Below are 13,563 nucleotides of genomic sequence, written 5' to 3'. Positions count from 1 at the left end.
TACTTGCTACTGGTGACAGTTGGGATGATTTTAGAACAATCATGGTCAAGGAGAGGGTGATGGGTGTTATGACCTCAGCTGTAATCCTGATGACCACAAGTATGACGGGACTTAGGGAGCATCTGGGGAAGCTAGGAAGGCTTCTCAACAGCAATTGCTGGGTGGACCTGGGGGCCCTCGGCGAGGGGGGTCAGGTTATGAGCCATGTAAGTGTATCTCTGCTGCATTCTGGCCCCTCCTCCGAGCCAGACGTCTGTGACCTATGCTTTTCTTCTATTCCCTTTCAGGAAACCAGCTATCGACACCTGGTAAGTCCCCCCAATTTCCATTCCACTTCCCTGGTCTCCAGGTCTCTCCATTGCTGCTGCCTAGACTGTGCAGGGCATGCTGCTCACTCTCCAAGGAGTTCATCTGTGGTGCCATCCTCTACAGCCCCTGTCCCCTCCCCTGCTGGCCATCAGGATGGTGTGCCCCTCTCTGCGCTTCAGTGGCCTGACCCACCTAAGATTAGAATCTCCAGTCAGTCCCGAGGCGAGGCCGCCACCTGTCAGATTTGACTGTCCTCACAGACACCAGACCCTGACCAGTGTTGGCCAAATGGGGCCCACTGCATCGCTGAGCTCCTCCCTGCCTGCCCCTGAGCTGTTCTGAGTGTTCCCAGCATGGCCCTGGCCCCTCTCCAACCCCCCCCCCACCCCACCCTGCCCCCTGCTTGCTTTGTCATCCCCTCCTGGCCTCCCACAGCAGCAGCTTCAGGCCCGTTGCCTCCCATCCATTCTCCACTGTGCAGCCCCTTCAAGTGATTCCTCAGGGTCTTCTGGTGGTGACCCCCCTCCTCAGCACAGCATGACTGCCAGGGCTTCCCATGATCTGCTCCCTATGCTTGGTGCCCTCTCCCCATCCTCTGCCTACTCCATCTACACAGAGGTTCCCAAATCTCTTCCACCCGGGTGCAGTTGCACCTGCTGTTCCTTTGCCTGGGACACCGCATTTCTACCTCTTTGCCTGCCCCCTAATTACTGCCCTTTTTTCACCACTCTATCTGGGGCAGGGGCCAGACTTCCCGGCTCCTCTCCTTCCCCACGCTTTGGTCAATTTCAGCCTCTTCCCACTCTGCTGGGATTCGCTTTCCTCCAGACCTCCCCAAGGGCAAGTGAGCTCCCCACGGGCAAGGCCTGTGTCCAGCTCCTCCCTGTGGACTCGGGCTTGGCACAGCATCTGCACAGCTCACGAGCAGTTGACAACTGTGTCAGGGATGCCATAAAACTGATCCTCATCTTTTCTTTTTGTCAACAGCTCCTTTTCCCAACATCACCCGTCCAAACAGTAAGTTCTGAGCTCCCTGACAAGTCTGTGGCAGAGTGGCCTGGAAATTCCCCTTCGCATTTCCTCAGTGACAATGGGGCTGGGGAGGAGATGGCTTCCCCCAAAGTGGTCTCCCTGCAAGAGTGCCCCGCCAGCCCTCAGTGGACGGTCCAGATCTAGGCCACCTCTTGCTCTTACGTGGTTTCTGTCTGGGGAATTATTTTTTAAAAATTCAAAGTAATTTAAATTTAAAATAGTCCCCAGATGACTGTGCAGTGTGCTCTGGGGGTCACCGACATTCCCACTTTTTGTCCTGACAGCAAATTATTCCTGCGGAGGCTTCCTATCCCAACCATCAGGGCACTTTTCCAGCCCATTCTATCCCGGGAACTATCCAAACAATGCCAAGTGTGTGTGGGACATTGAGGTGCAAGAAAACTACCGTGTGACTGTGATCTTCAGAGATGTCCAGTAAGTGTGCGCCAAGAAGAATGCCTTAGGGCCTCACAGACCTTTCAAGAGGGAATAAATGGTACTTAGAACGTCAGGAGAGATGTTTGCTGGGAGCCATTTTTGACCTAGCCCAGAGGCATCCCGTGGAGAGTTGGGGAGGGGGCACAAGAGCCTTGGAGTGGACAAAAGCTCTGGTTTCAAGTCCTAGGTCTGCCACCAATTTGCTGTGTGACCACAGGAAGTCACTCAGCTTTCCTGAGCCTCAGTCAAAAGAGGGGAATAAAATACCTGCTTTCCTCACCTTATTGGTTACTGGGAAGGTCATGAGAAAGACAGAGGAGAGAGAGGGAGAGAGATATGAAAATATTTACAAAATGTTGTCCAATGGAAAAGATGGTTGTTAAGCAGTAATGATAGACTTAGGGGCAATAATAGCACAAATAATCCTATTAACAACCACACTGGCCAGGTAAGGTGCCTCAGGCTTGTAATCCCAACACTTTGGGAGGCCGAGGCAGGAGGATCACCTGAACCCAGGAGTTCAAGACCAGCCTGAGCAACATAGGGAGACCCCCATCTCTACAAAAAAGCACAAAAATTAGCTAGGCGTGGTGGCCTGCACCTGTAGTCCCAGCTACTCAGGAGGCTGAGGTGGGAGAATCGCCAGAGCCTTGGGAGTTGAAGGTTGTGGTGAACTATGATAGCGCCAGTGCACTCCAGCTTGTGGAATAAAATGAGACCCTGTCTCAGGAAAACAAAACAAAACAAAAAGAACAATTGTATCTGTTTTGTGGAGCCCTTTTTCTCCACCCTCTCCTTTCTTCATGTGAGTTCACCAGGGGTCGGGCAGAGACGGAGGAATTGCTGCTGCAGAGGGTAGGGTATCTTCTCTGCATCCAATCATAAGTAGAAATCATTGTTTTAAGCAGAGGGGACATTACTAAAAGCACTTTTCTTTCTTTCTTTCTTTCTTTCTTTCTTTCTTTCTTTCTTTCTTTCTTTCTTTCTTTCTTTCTTTCTTTCTTTCTTTTCTTTCTTCCTTCCTTCCTTCCTTCCTTCCTTCCTTCCTTCCTTCCTTCCTTCCTTCCTACCTTCCTTTTTCTTTCTCTTTTTTTTTTTTTTTTTTTGACACAGCGTCTCGCTCTGTCACCGAGGCTGGAGTGTTGTGGCATGGTCTCGACTCACTGCAACCTCTGCCTCCCGGGTTCAAGCGATTCTCCTACCTCAGCCTCTCAAGTAGCTGGGCTTACAGGCACACGCCACAACGCCTGGATAATTTTTATATTTTTATTAGAGACGGGGTTTCACCGTGTTGGCCAGGCTGGTCTTCAACTCCTGACCTCAGGTGATCCTCCCACCTCGGCCTCCCAAAGTGCTGGGATTACTGTCAAAAGCACATTAATATATGATTTATCCAAGGAGGCGGGTGGCCCAGCTGACTGTGAAGAGGAACCAGTGTTTTCTAGTGTCCTGAACAAGGGGCTACACTAATTTCTTCTCTAACAGCCACTGTTGAACAAAATAGTTTTCCCTTTTGAATTCTGTTTGCAGTGGGCTTTGGAGTCTTTGCTTTAGTAATTCATTTGGGATTTTGCAAAAGATACATAATTTTATTCTCTTTGTCATTACAATACAAAGATTGCACTTAAAGCTGTTGCAGTCCTATGGGAAAAGGTTGACCATGCCTGGTTTTTTAACCAGCATCTTGATAGCAATGACCATCATCATTTGTGACATTTTACAAAGCCCTTTTCTGTATGTTGTTTTATTTGAGCTTCACCATAGCCCTCTTCAGCGTGCATGGATCAGATTCCTTTGCCTTTGTAGATAGGAAAGGCTTTAGAGAGATTATTTGACTTGCCCAATATTTATTTATTCAATTATTTCTCTCACTATGAATTCATTCGTATTTATTTTATTCTGTGGGGGCACTAGGAACTTTTCGATGGAAGAAAAATGGTCTAAATCAGGATGCGAAACCTTCCCTTCCTGATGTAAAGGGCTGACAGGTGAGGGGCTATAGATTTCACGTGTGACCGCAGAGGGCAGGACTAAGACCCAGGCATGGAGGTTGAGGGAAGATGAGACTCTCGTGATTTAAGGAGACTTATGACTTTCTTCTTTTTCAATTTTTATTTTTCTTTTTATTTTTTTGAGACAGGGCCTCACTCTATCGCCCAAACTGGAGTGCAGTGGCACAATCTCGGCTCACTGCAACCTCTGCCTCCTTGGTTCAAGTGATTTTCCTGCCTCAGCCTCCTGAGTAGCCTCCCTCACCCTACAGGCTTGTGCCACCACGCCCGGCTAATTTTTGTATTTTTAGTAGAGACAGGGTTTCACCACTTTGGCCAGGCTGGTCTCGAACTTATGACCTCAGATGATCCACCTGCCTTGGCCTCCCAAAGTGCTGGGATTATAAGTGTGAGCTACTGCGCCCAGCCAAGGAGACCTATGACTTTCATTGATGAACTTTGTCAGAGTTTCTGGCACAGAGGTGTGACCCCACCCTGAGATCTGACCCCATGCGTCAAATTCTGGGAGGAAATGAAGCCAAATGGTGTGTCCTCTCTCTGCAGGCTTGAAGGTGGCTGCAACTATGATTATATTGAAGTTTTCGATGGCCCCTACCGCAGTTCCCCTCTCATTGCTCGAGTTTGTGATGGGGCCAGAGGCTCCTTCACTTCTTCCTCCAACTTCATGTCCGTTCGCTTCATCAGTGACCGCAGCATCACGAGGAAAGGGTTCCGGGCTGAGTACTACTCCAGTCCTTCCAATGACAGCACCAGTAAGTCCCCTTGTGGAAATGCTCTGTTGGAACTGGGGACATCCTGAGAGCATCTGTGGCTCAACTGTCCTGTGGTTGTGAAATAAGAAATGAAGAAACCCTTTCAGGTCACCAGGGCTTGATTTTCAGCTGAAAGGGGCCAGGAGCAGTGGGCCTCGGGACTCTGGCTGCCCAGAAATAAAGTCAGGGCTAGAACTGGCTGACGGGTGATGATTGGTCTTACTGTGGTCAGCAGAGACTAAGTAGAGGGTCCCAGATGATGCTCTTACTGGAGAGTGATGAGTCAGTGCCAAAGGCAGAAGTGACCTCTTGGCTTGAAACCTTGTGACCTTCTCAGAGTGTGGGACACTGTGGCCATGGCCTGAGACCTAACACATTTGGTTTCTATGTGAAGATGGACTGAGCTGGGTGGCTGGAAGTGGCTGAGATAAGGTCACTCAGTCACTTCCAGCAGAGTCTGTATGGCCATGATTTGAGTTGCTGTATGGACTGATGTGTAGATTGGCCAAGGGCCAGGCAAGGTGACATCCAGGGTCTCTTATGCAGTCAGGATTAAAGATTGACTTGCTTCATGGCTAAAAGACCTTGTTTCATGATATTCCCACAATTTGACCATACAGTTACTTTATAGATAAGTGGTAACTTGGCCAAACATTCCACTTATTTAAAAATCCTGCCTCCAATTCTCCATCAGAGAAATCCTGAGTCCACGTGCTCTCCTTGGGCTTTCATAAGGGTGGGGCTGACTTGACCCTAGGGTCCTTGGGGGATTGCAGTGAGGTCTATGCCCACATCCTAAGTGCCGACCCTCCCTGTCAGCCACCCTGGTCTGTGCACTTTTTAAGTGGAAGAGCCTCTGGCCCTGTAGGACTTGTGGAGTCTGGGGCGGTGGCTGAGTACCTTATCTGTCCTTGTCTGTCAGATCTGCTCTGTCTGCCAAATCACATGCGAGCCAGCGTGAGCAGGAGCTACCTCCAATCCTTGGGCTTTTCTGCCAGTGACCTTGTCATTTCCACCTGGAACGGATACTACGAGTGTCGGCCCCAGATAACGCCGAGCCTGGTGATATTCACAATTCCCTACTCAGGCTGCGGCACCTTCAAGCAGGTAAGCCCGGGGCTTCCCATTCCATTTCCCAGTGCACAGGCTTTCTTATAGTGGTATGTCCTGTGCTTCTTGAATTCTGGGGATGAGGAAATTATGATTTTGGTATAATCAGGACATAATTGGAATAAAGGAAGACAAAAAACCTTTGGTGCTATGATATGGCTGCAGCCCACTTCCAAATAGGAGGAAGGAAGCTGAGCAGGCAGAGTATCTCCAGCGGTGTCCAGCAGAGAGGGCTTCTGGCAGGCCGCCACTCCCATCAGCAGTAACAACAGCAGCTCCTGGAGCAGCTCCGGATTTTGCAGGGCCCGAAGCTTATACAGTTAGGGTCAGGGGTGAGGGGCAGGTGTTGAGATGGGCAGGGGCCTCATTAAGTCAAAGAATGCAGTATCTATGAACTTTTATAAACTTTGCAAAAACGTATGGCTGTGCAAACACATTGCTAGGCCTTGGAGGAGGCCTGCACATTGCACTAGGCGGGGAAGAGGGGGCCCAAAAGCTTCAGCTTCGTTAGCTCCACAGTCAATTGGCCTCTGCAGCTACCATTTGTTGAGCTATCACCATCTAAGATGGCCCCCTGCATCCAATTTGGGGTGAAAGTGAAGCCAAAATGATGTGTCCCTTCTCTACAGGCTTGAAGGTGGCTGCAACTATGATTATACTGAAGTTTTCAACAGCCCCTACCACAGCACAGATTTCTGTGATTTGCCTGGGACTTGGCAGATTTTAGCATAGGAAGTCCCACGTTCCAGGAAACCCCTCACTCCCAGGCAAATGAGGACAGTTAGTCACCTTACAAGTGGCAGATGCTGTGATTAGTCCTTGTCATACTCCCCCAGTGAAGGCCTGGCCTTAATTGTGTTGGGTTCTGGCTTGCTGTGAGTCTGGTCAGTGGAAGTCAGTCCACTGAAGGTGACCATTGTTCCTATGCCCAATGTGCAGCCTGGAGACTGCCCGAGCGGCCCCGCTGAGGATCCTCCACACCCATTCACACCCGTTCACACCCGTTCACACTCATTCACACCTGTTCACACCCCATCACACCTGCTCACACTCATTCACACCCGATCACACTCATTCACACCCGATCACACTCATTCATACCCATTCACCCGATCACACCCATTCACACCCATTCACACCCGTTTGGAGCAGCCAGACAGCTCTGTCAGCCCCGTTTCTTCTAACTTGGCTGATCATGCACAGCACATGCCACATTCTTATTCCTCCACTCATTTATTTATTTTTATTTTAATTTAATTTTTTAATGACAGGTTCTCATTCTGTTGCCCAGGCTGGATGCCCAGGCAGGGGTGCATCATAGCTCACAGCAGACTTGAACTCCTGGGCTTAAGCGATCTTCCAGCCTCAGCCTCCAGAGTAGCTGGGACTATAGGCATGCACCACCACACTCAGCTAATTAAAAAAAATTTTTCTGTAGAGGTGGGATCTTGCTATGTGTCCCAGGCTGATCTCGAACTCCTGAGCTCAAGTGATCCTCCTGCCTTGGCCTCCCAAATGCTGGGATTACAGGCATGAACCACTGCTCCTGGCCTCCTCTATTTCTTTAAATAACCATATTGCCTATCACACTGAGTGCCTCAGGGGCAGGGTCAATGTTTTGTTCATCTTTGCAACCCCAGTACCCCTGGTCCTGAGCCTAAGAGTTGATATAGTATTATTAACAGCTCATACAGATATCAGACACTGAACTAAGTGTGCTATATAACTTTTAAAATTCTCAGGACAACTTTATTCCCACTTAATTACGAGGCAATGGAGGCTTGCAGAAGGTAAGCCACTTGCCCAGGACCATATGGCCATGAGCTGTGAGTCTGGGACACAGAAGTAGGGCTGTGCCATCCATGGCTGGAGCTTCCCACAGCTCCACCAGGCTGGCCTGTGATAGCGAATTTTAATCTAAAATTAGAACTGCTTCTTCTGACCAAGAAATAAATCTGCACTCCACGTTCATTATCTGGAGTGGATCCAGAATTTACCTCCATTGTAGGCACCATAGGCAAATGTGACATCCATGCAAATGATCATGTTAATGTACAGGATTCGATGGAAAGCACTTGAGAGCGTCTTTGAAAGAGTAAGAAGGGTCATACTGTCACGCGCGTCCGTGTGAAAAGACCACCAAACAGGCTTTGTGTGAGCAATAAAGCTTTTTAATCACCTGGGTGCAGGCGAGCTGAGTCCGAAAAGAGAGTCAGCAAAGGCAGATAGGGGTGGGGCCGTTTTATAGGATTTGAGTAGGTAGTGGAAAATTACAGTCGAAGGGGGTTGTTCTCTGGCAGGCAGGGCGGAGGTCACAAGGTGGTCAGTAGGGGAGCTTCTGAGCCAGGAGAAGGAATTTCACAAGGTAACGTCATCAGTTAAGGCAGGAACCAGCCATTTTTACTTGTTTTGTGATTCTTCAGTTACTTCAGGCCATCTGGATGTATATGTGCAGGCTTGGGCTCAGAGGCCTGACAAAAGGGTTTATTGTGGTCATATGGTTTAAGTCATATGGTTTATTGTGACAACTGTTGGCACTGAAATATAAAGCCAAAAAAAAATTTTTTTAAGAGTTTAAAGTCAGAAAATGTACACTAAGAGCAGGTGGACAACATGGACCCCTTCCTGTGGGTCTTCCCCAGACCTAAACCCAGAGTGTGAGCTCTGGCGCCCTGTGCTGGCTCATAGCCAAAGGATAGGCACGTGCCATGGCCATCTCTGAGTGGTTCTGGGAGGGGTGGAAGTCTTGTTGAGTCACGTCCCTCTCATTCACACCCAAATCAGCTATGGGATTCTCTTAGCAGGTGACATGTGCCTGACTCTGCTCTCTTGCCTGCCTCTCCTAGGCAGACAATGACACCATCGACTATTCCAACTTCCTCACAGCAGCTGTCTCAGGTGGCATCATCAAGAGGAGGAAGGACCTCCGTATTCACGTCAGCTGCAGGATGCTTCAGAACACCTGGGTCAACACCATGTACATTGCTAATGACACCATCCAGGTCGAGAAAGTCCAGTATGGCAATTTTGACGTGAACATTTCCTTTTATACTTCCTCCTCTTTCTTGTATCCTGTGACCAGCCACCCTTACTACGTGGACCTGAACCAGGACTTGTACGTTCAGGCTGAAATCCTCCATTCTGATGCTGCACTCACCTTGTTTGTGGACACCTGCGTGGCATCACCATACTCCAATGACTTCACGTCTTTGACTTACGATCTAATCCGGAGTGGGTAAGGACTGTCTTTATGTGATGGCCTTAAACCTTTACTTGATAACTCAAACATGAGTAGCCCCAAAGGCTTGAAGAATGCAAATTTTGATGAACTGCAGTTCCCAGTATTTCAAGCTTAACTAGATCCCTTTCTACATGTAGTGACGTCCTGTAGCTTTTACCTTTGAGGTGCTTTTACTCTGTGTTCTGTATCACATCCCTGATTTCTCTTCAGGTAGGATGACCATGTATCATCTCCAGTTAACATCTGGGGAGATGGGTGTCTGGAGAATAGAACAGCTCAGCAGTGTTCACTCAGCAGGTTAGCTGTAAACCGGGATTAGACTCTAGGTGACTGAACTCCAGCCATACGGTTAAAAAGACCTGCGTATATTGGGAAAAGCATTGATTTGGAGCAGACCAAGGTTGAAATGCCAGCCCTGCCACGTGCCAGTTGCATGATTCTGGGCCAGTGAAAGCAGCTCTATGGACCAGTTGCTCGCCTGTCAAGTGGGGATAATGACACGCACATCATAAGGCTGTTGGGAGGATGAGATGAGAGAGATTGGATGTGGCACTGAGCACAGAGAGTGTGTGGCAGGTGGTCCACCAGGAATGTGCACTGAAGATGGCAGGAGTCCTGCTGCCCTCCTTCAGCCTGGGAATAGAAGCTCTGGGAGTCCACGGGTTCCAGTCAAGCTCAGGAGGTGCAGAGGTCAGGCCAGAGATGTCAGGCTGGGGCCAGAGGGTGTGCAGGCTGGGCTGCTCTACTATAGCCCAGCTTCCCTGGATGACTGCATGTGGGTGAAGTGGGGTTTGACTCTTCTGCACTCATGATGACACCGTGATGTGCAACTCCAGCCCCCTCTGAAGTCTCTGTTGATGGGTGTGTACCACACTTCTTGGCTTACAATATAGACCTGGACACTTCAGTAGCCATTGCCTTCCAAGAGAAGTTATACCAATAGGGTAAAGGGTTCTACTAGGAATTAGAGGTGGGCAGATTCAATTCGACACCCTCTTGATATGCTAAACATAGCACCTCTTTCCAGGCACCGTGTGAACATATGTCAATTCAGTAAGCAGGTGTTGAGGCTCACCTTGTTCACAGTCTATGCAGTTAGTTCAATTCACAGCAGCCCCCTTGGTGGCTGAGAGGAGGGGAGAAAGCTTAACCAGATTCCCTTTGTACAAATAGTCATAAGGTGACTTTTGAATTTGTGTGAATTGATTGACATTAATGAAAACGAGTGGGTGACCTTAGTTCTTCCTTGCCAAAGGATTCTTTCTGGTTAAATCCTGCCATTTCTATATGACAATGCAATTTGCTGGGAAGACGGGGATGTGTGTGCAGGGGTAGATGTATCCTGGCTATACCTGGAGCACAGGGACTTATTGGCTACACCTGGCCATCAACTAGATCATCCACCTGGATGTCCATTAGAATGACCTGGGGCTCCAAACACACCCTGCCCAGGCCCCACCCATAAATTCTCAATTTGGCCTGGTGGGGCTTGGGTATGTTACATTTACAAAATCTTGAGTGATTCTGAGGTGGAGTCTTGGCTGCGGCTTCGCTGTGGCATTCTGGTCTGCGTGGAGCCCTGAATGGCAGGGTTTTATGGCAAATGCAATGACTGCCTGGGGGCTTCTGAGTGACCCTGAACTTTTTCCGAAGTGTCCCACCTCTGAACAAGCCTCTGGCTATTTTTGCTTCCTCCTTTGCCACTAAGGGAGCTACTGTGAAAAGAAAAGAAAGAAAAAGAAAACTTGGTATTTGAGAGAATTTGGGTTGCCTATAGAGGAAGGAAGGAGGCTCTAGAAGACGGAAGGAGGGGAGCAGATCCTGGCCGTGTTCCCAGGCTGAGCCAGACTGCCCTGGAGACCACATCCACCACCCATGAGAAATGCCCAGCCTAGGCCAGTGGGCCAGCTTTCCTGGCTGTTCTCTTTGCCACGCCCTTCAAAATCCCACCAATCTATAATAACTGAGTTAGTGTGAGCTGCTTCTTCCATATCTTAGGAAAATTCCTGTAAGCATATCCTTAGGTTATTTTCCTTCTGACCCGTGCTGAGAGGAGGTGCCCAAGGGAATGAGGAGGGGGTTGATATCGGTGTAGGGGCTCCTGGAGGGTTCACAGGCCAATGTGGAAAGTAGAGCTGCATGGGGCTCAAGGCAGGCTGAGGAGGGTCAGGAGAGAGAGGCCCTGGGAGAGGGAGGGCCAGGGCACTGTACTCAGAGTGAAGCCGAATGAGACCTTGCCTGGCCCTGACACCAGGAGAGAGAAGGGAAGGTCATTTACTTTTCTGCCCTGTCTCCGGGTCCCGCTCCTGGGCACCAAACTCCAGCTACTTCCCTGACTCATCTGGTTTACCTGGGTGCATGGAGCATGTGGTCATTGTGGGATTAGGCCTCAACCCAGTGTGCAGTATGGGGCCTGCTTGTCTATCGGGAAAGCCCTCGCAGGCTTTGCTGCCTAAGGATGGCGGTGAGGTGCCGGAGCTGCCAGGATTTGTCCGCAGGCCCCACAGTGAGTGTCTGATCCACACATTCTGACAGAAGGAAGGTGAGGTGGGCAGGAGGCAGGGGCAGTGAGGACAGGCTGTGGAGTTCCTCACCTGGTACAACTGAGTCATGAAGGAAGAATTGGGCCTTGATGAGAGCTAAGGGGCTACTGTTCTCTTCCAGATGCGTGAGGGATGACACCTACGGACCCTATTCCCAGCCGTCTCCTCGCATTGCCCGCTTCCGGTTCAGGGCCTTCCACTTCCTGAACCGCTTCCCCTCCGTGTACCTGCATTGTAAAATGGTGGTGTGCAGAGCATATGACTCCTCTTCCCGCTGCTACCGAGGCTGTGTGGTGAGGTCCAAGAGGGATGTGGGCTCCTACCAGGAAAAGGTGGACGTCGTCCTGGGTCCCATCCAGCTGCAGACCCCCCACGCCGAGAAGAGGAGCCTCGGTAGGTGGTCGCTGTGAGACCCCACTGCCCACCAGGGCGCAGACCCCTGACTCTCGGGGACTTGGGATGTTTCTCTTGGTGTCATATTCCAACTCATATTGAGCCCTACATTGTGCTGCACCTGGTCATACAGAGTTGAATCAGACCTGGTTCCCGCCTCCCCCAAGGCTCATGGTCCTTGGAGGACCCGTTGCAGGGCGAGGTCAAGAGAGTTCTGACCTGGATGGCCCATAGACCTGATGTCCCAGAATCCGTGCTTCTCATCTGCAAAATGAAAATGTCAATACTTACTTCTTAGCACTGTTGAGAGGGTTACATAAAGGAATTTTGGTGAAACCGCCTCAGCCTGTTCCTGGTGCAAGTCATTGAGTGCCTGGTAAATGGTAGTTTTTGTTACTCCTGTTACTGTCACCCATGTTAACAACACCAATGATGACGGTATTCCTCACAATGATAATGACTATAACAGCAGACGTGTTGACATCAGAGTCTAGACAGGGCCGTGGGGACACCAGCTGTATGGATTTGTCCTGATCATTGGCAGGCTCTGCTCGGCACAAGCCATGTCACTTTTCTTCTCTAGAACAGGGAGTGCACCTGCTGCTGTGTGGCTGTGCTGCTGTGCGGCTGTGAGGCTGTGCGGCTGTGCTGCTGTGCTGCTGTGCTGCTGTGATGCTGTGTTGCTGTGCGGCTGTGCGGCTGTGCTGTGCGGCTGTGCTACTGTGCTGTGTGGCTGTGCTGCTGTGCTGCTGTGCTCTGCGGCTGTGCTGCTGTGCTGCTGTGCTGCTGTGCTGCTGTGCGGCTGCGCGGCTGCGTGGCTGTGCTGCTGTGCTGCTGTGCTGCTGTGCTGCTGTGCTGCTGTGATGCTGTGCGGCTGTGCGGCTGTGCGGCTGTGCGGCTGTGCGGCTGTGCGGCTGTGCGGCTGTGCGGCTGCGCGGCTGCGCTGCTGTGCGGCTGTGCGGCTGTGCGGCTGCGCGGCTGTGCGGCTGTGATGCTGTGATGCTGTGCTGCTGTGCTGCTGTGATGCTGTGATGCTGTGATGCTGTGATGCTGTGCGGCTGTGCTGCTGTGATGCTGTGATGCTCTGCTGCTGTGCTGCTGTGCGGCTGTGCGGCTGTGCGGCTGTGCGGCTGTGCTGCTGTGCGGCTGTGCGGCTGTGCTGCTGTGCTGCTGTGATGCTGTGCGGCTGTGCTGCTGTGCGGCTGTGCGGCTGTGTGGCTGTGTTGCTGTGATGCTGTGCTGCTGTGTTGTGGGCATGGACGAGGGAATGAATGTTTGCAGAGTGATGCCCAGGATTTCTGGCCCAGTCTGGGGCCACGTCAACGGATGTGGTGGCCATGGTGTTGGAGGTGTGTGGGGCAGTAGTAGTTGTCACAAGCCCTCTCCTTGGTCAGGGCACTGCCCATGGGGCATCTTTGACAGCTCTCTCTCCTCTTGATTCCTATTCAGGCCGTCTTTATGTCCAGCTGATTCCAGACTCTTTCCTCACTTGTTCATTCATTCAATGCATGTTTAATGAAGGACCGTTATGCACCAGGAGGCAGATAAAGTCTTGCAGGAAAAGATGCAATTCAGAATAAGTCTCATGAATGGTGCATGCAGTGGGGTCGGAGTGAGGAGCAAAGGACATCAGGGCAGGGCGAAGGCGCCTGCGGGCACAGGGTCACTTCCCTCCTCTCCCTCCTGTTCCCTGCAGCTGCTGTAGTAGCTCACTACATGATTACTTTTGTAAT

The 13,563-nt window shown here is 50.6% G+C and overlaps 1 protein-coding gene across 1 annotated transcript in view; it reads left to right on the top strand.

Moving 5' to 3' along the window:
* Nucleotides 1-11,928, top strand: part of DMBT1 (deleted in malignant brain tumors 1) — a 63,371-nt gene extending 51,443 nt beyond the window's left edge. Inside the window, 8 exon segments of the mRNA XM_063624018.1 lie at nucleotides 288-308; nucleotides 1,297-1,326; nucleotides 1,626-1,776; nucleotides 4,335-4,543; nucleotides 5,466-5,650; nucleotides 8,500-8,888; nucleotides 11,559-11,800; nucleotides 11,803-11,928. Coding sequence (XP_063480088.1) covers nucleotides 288-308; nucleotides 1,297-1,326; nucleotides 1,626-1,776; nucleotides 4,335-4,543; nucleotides 5,466-5,650; nucleotides 8,500-8,888; nucleotides 11,559-11,800; nucleotides 11,803-11,834 — 1,259 coding nt within the window. The 3' untranslated portion in view covers nucleotides 11,835-11,928.
* The last annotated feature ends 1,635 nt before the right edge of the window (nucleotides 11,929-13,563 follow it).

The sequence above is a fragment of the Symphalangus syndactylus genome, chromosome 2 (assembly GCF_028878055.3).
Source record: "Symphalangus syndactylus isolate Jambi chromosome 2, NHGRI_mSymSyn1-v2.1_pri, whole genome shotgun sequence".
Classification (NCBI taxonomy): Eukaryota; Metazoa; Chordata; class Mammalia; order Primates; family Hylobatidae; genus Symphalangus; species Symphalangus syndactylus.
This window is presented reverse-complemented; position numbering and strand designations above follow the sequence as displayed.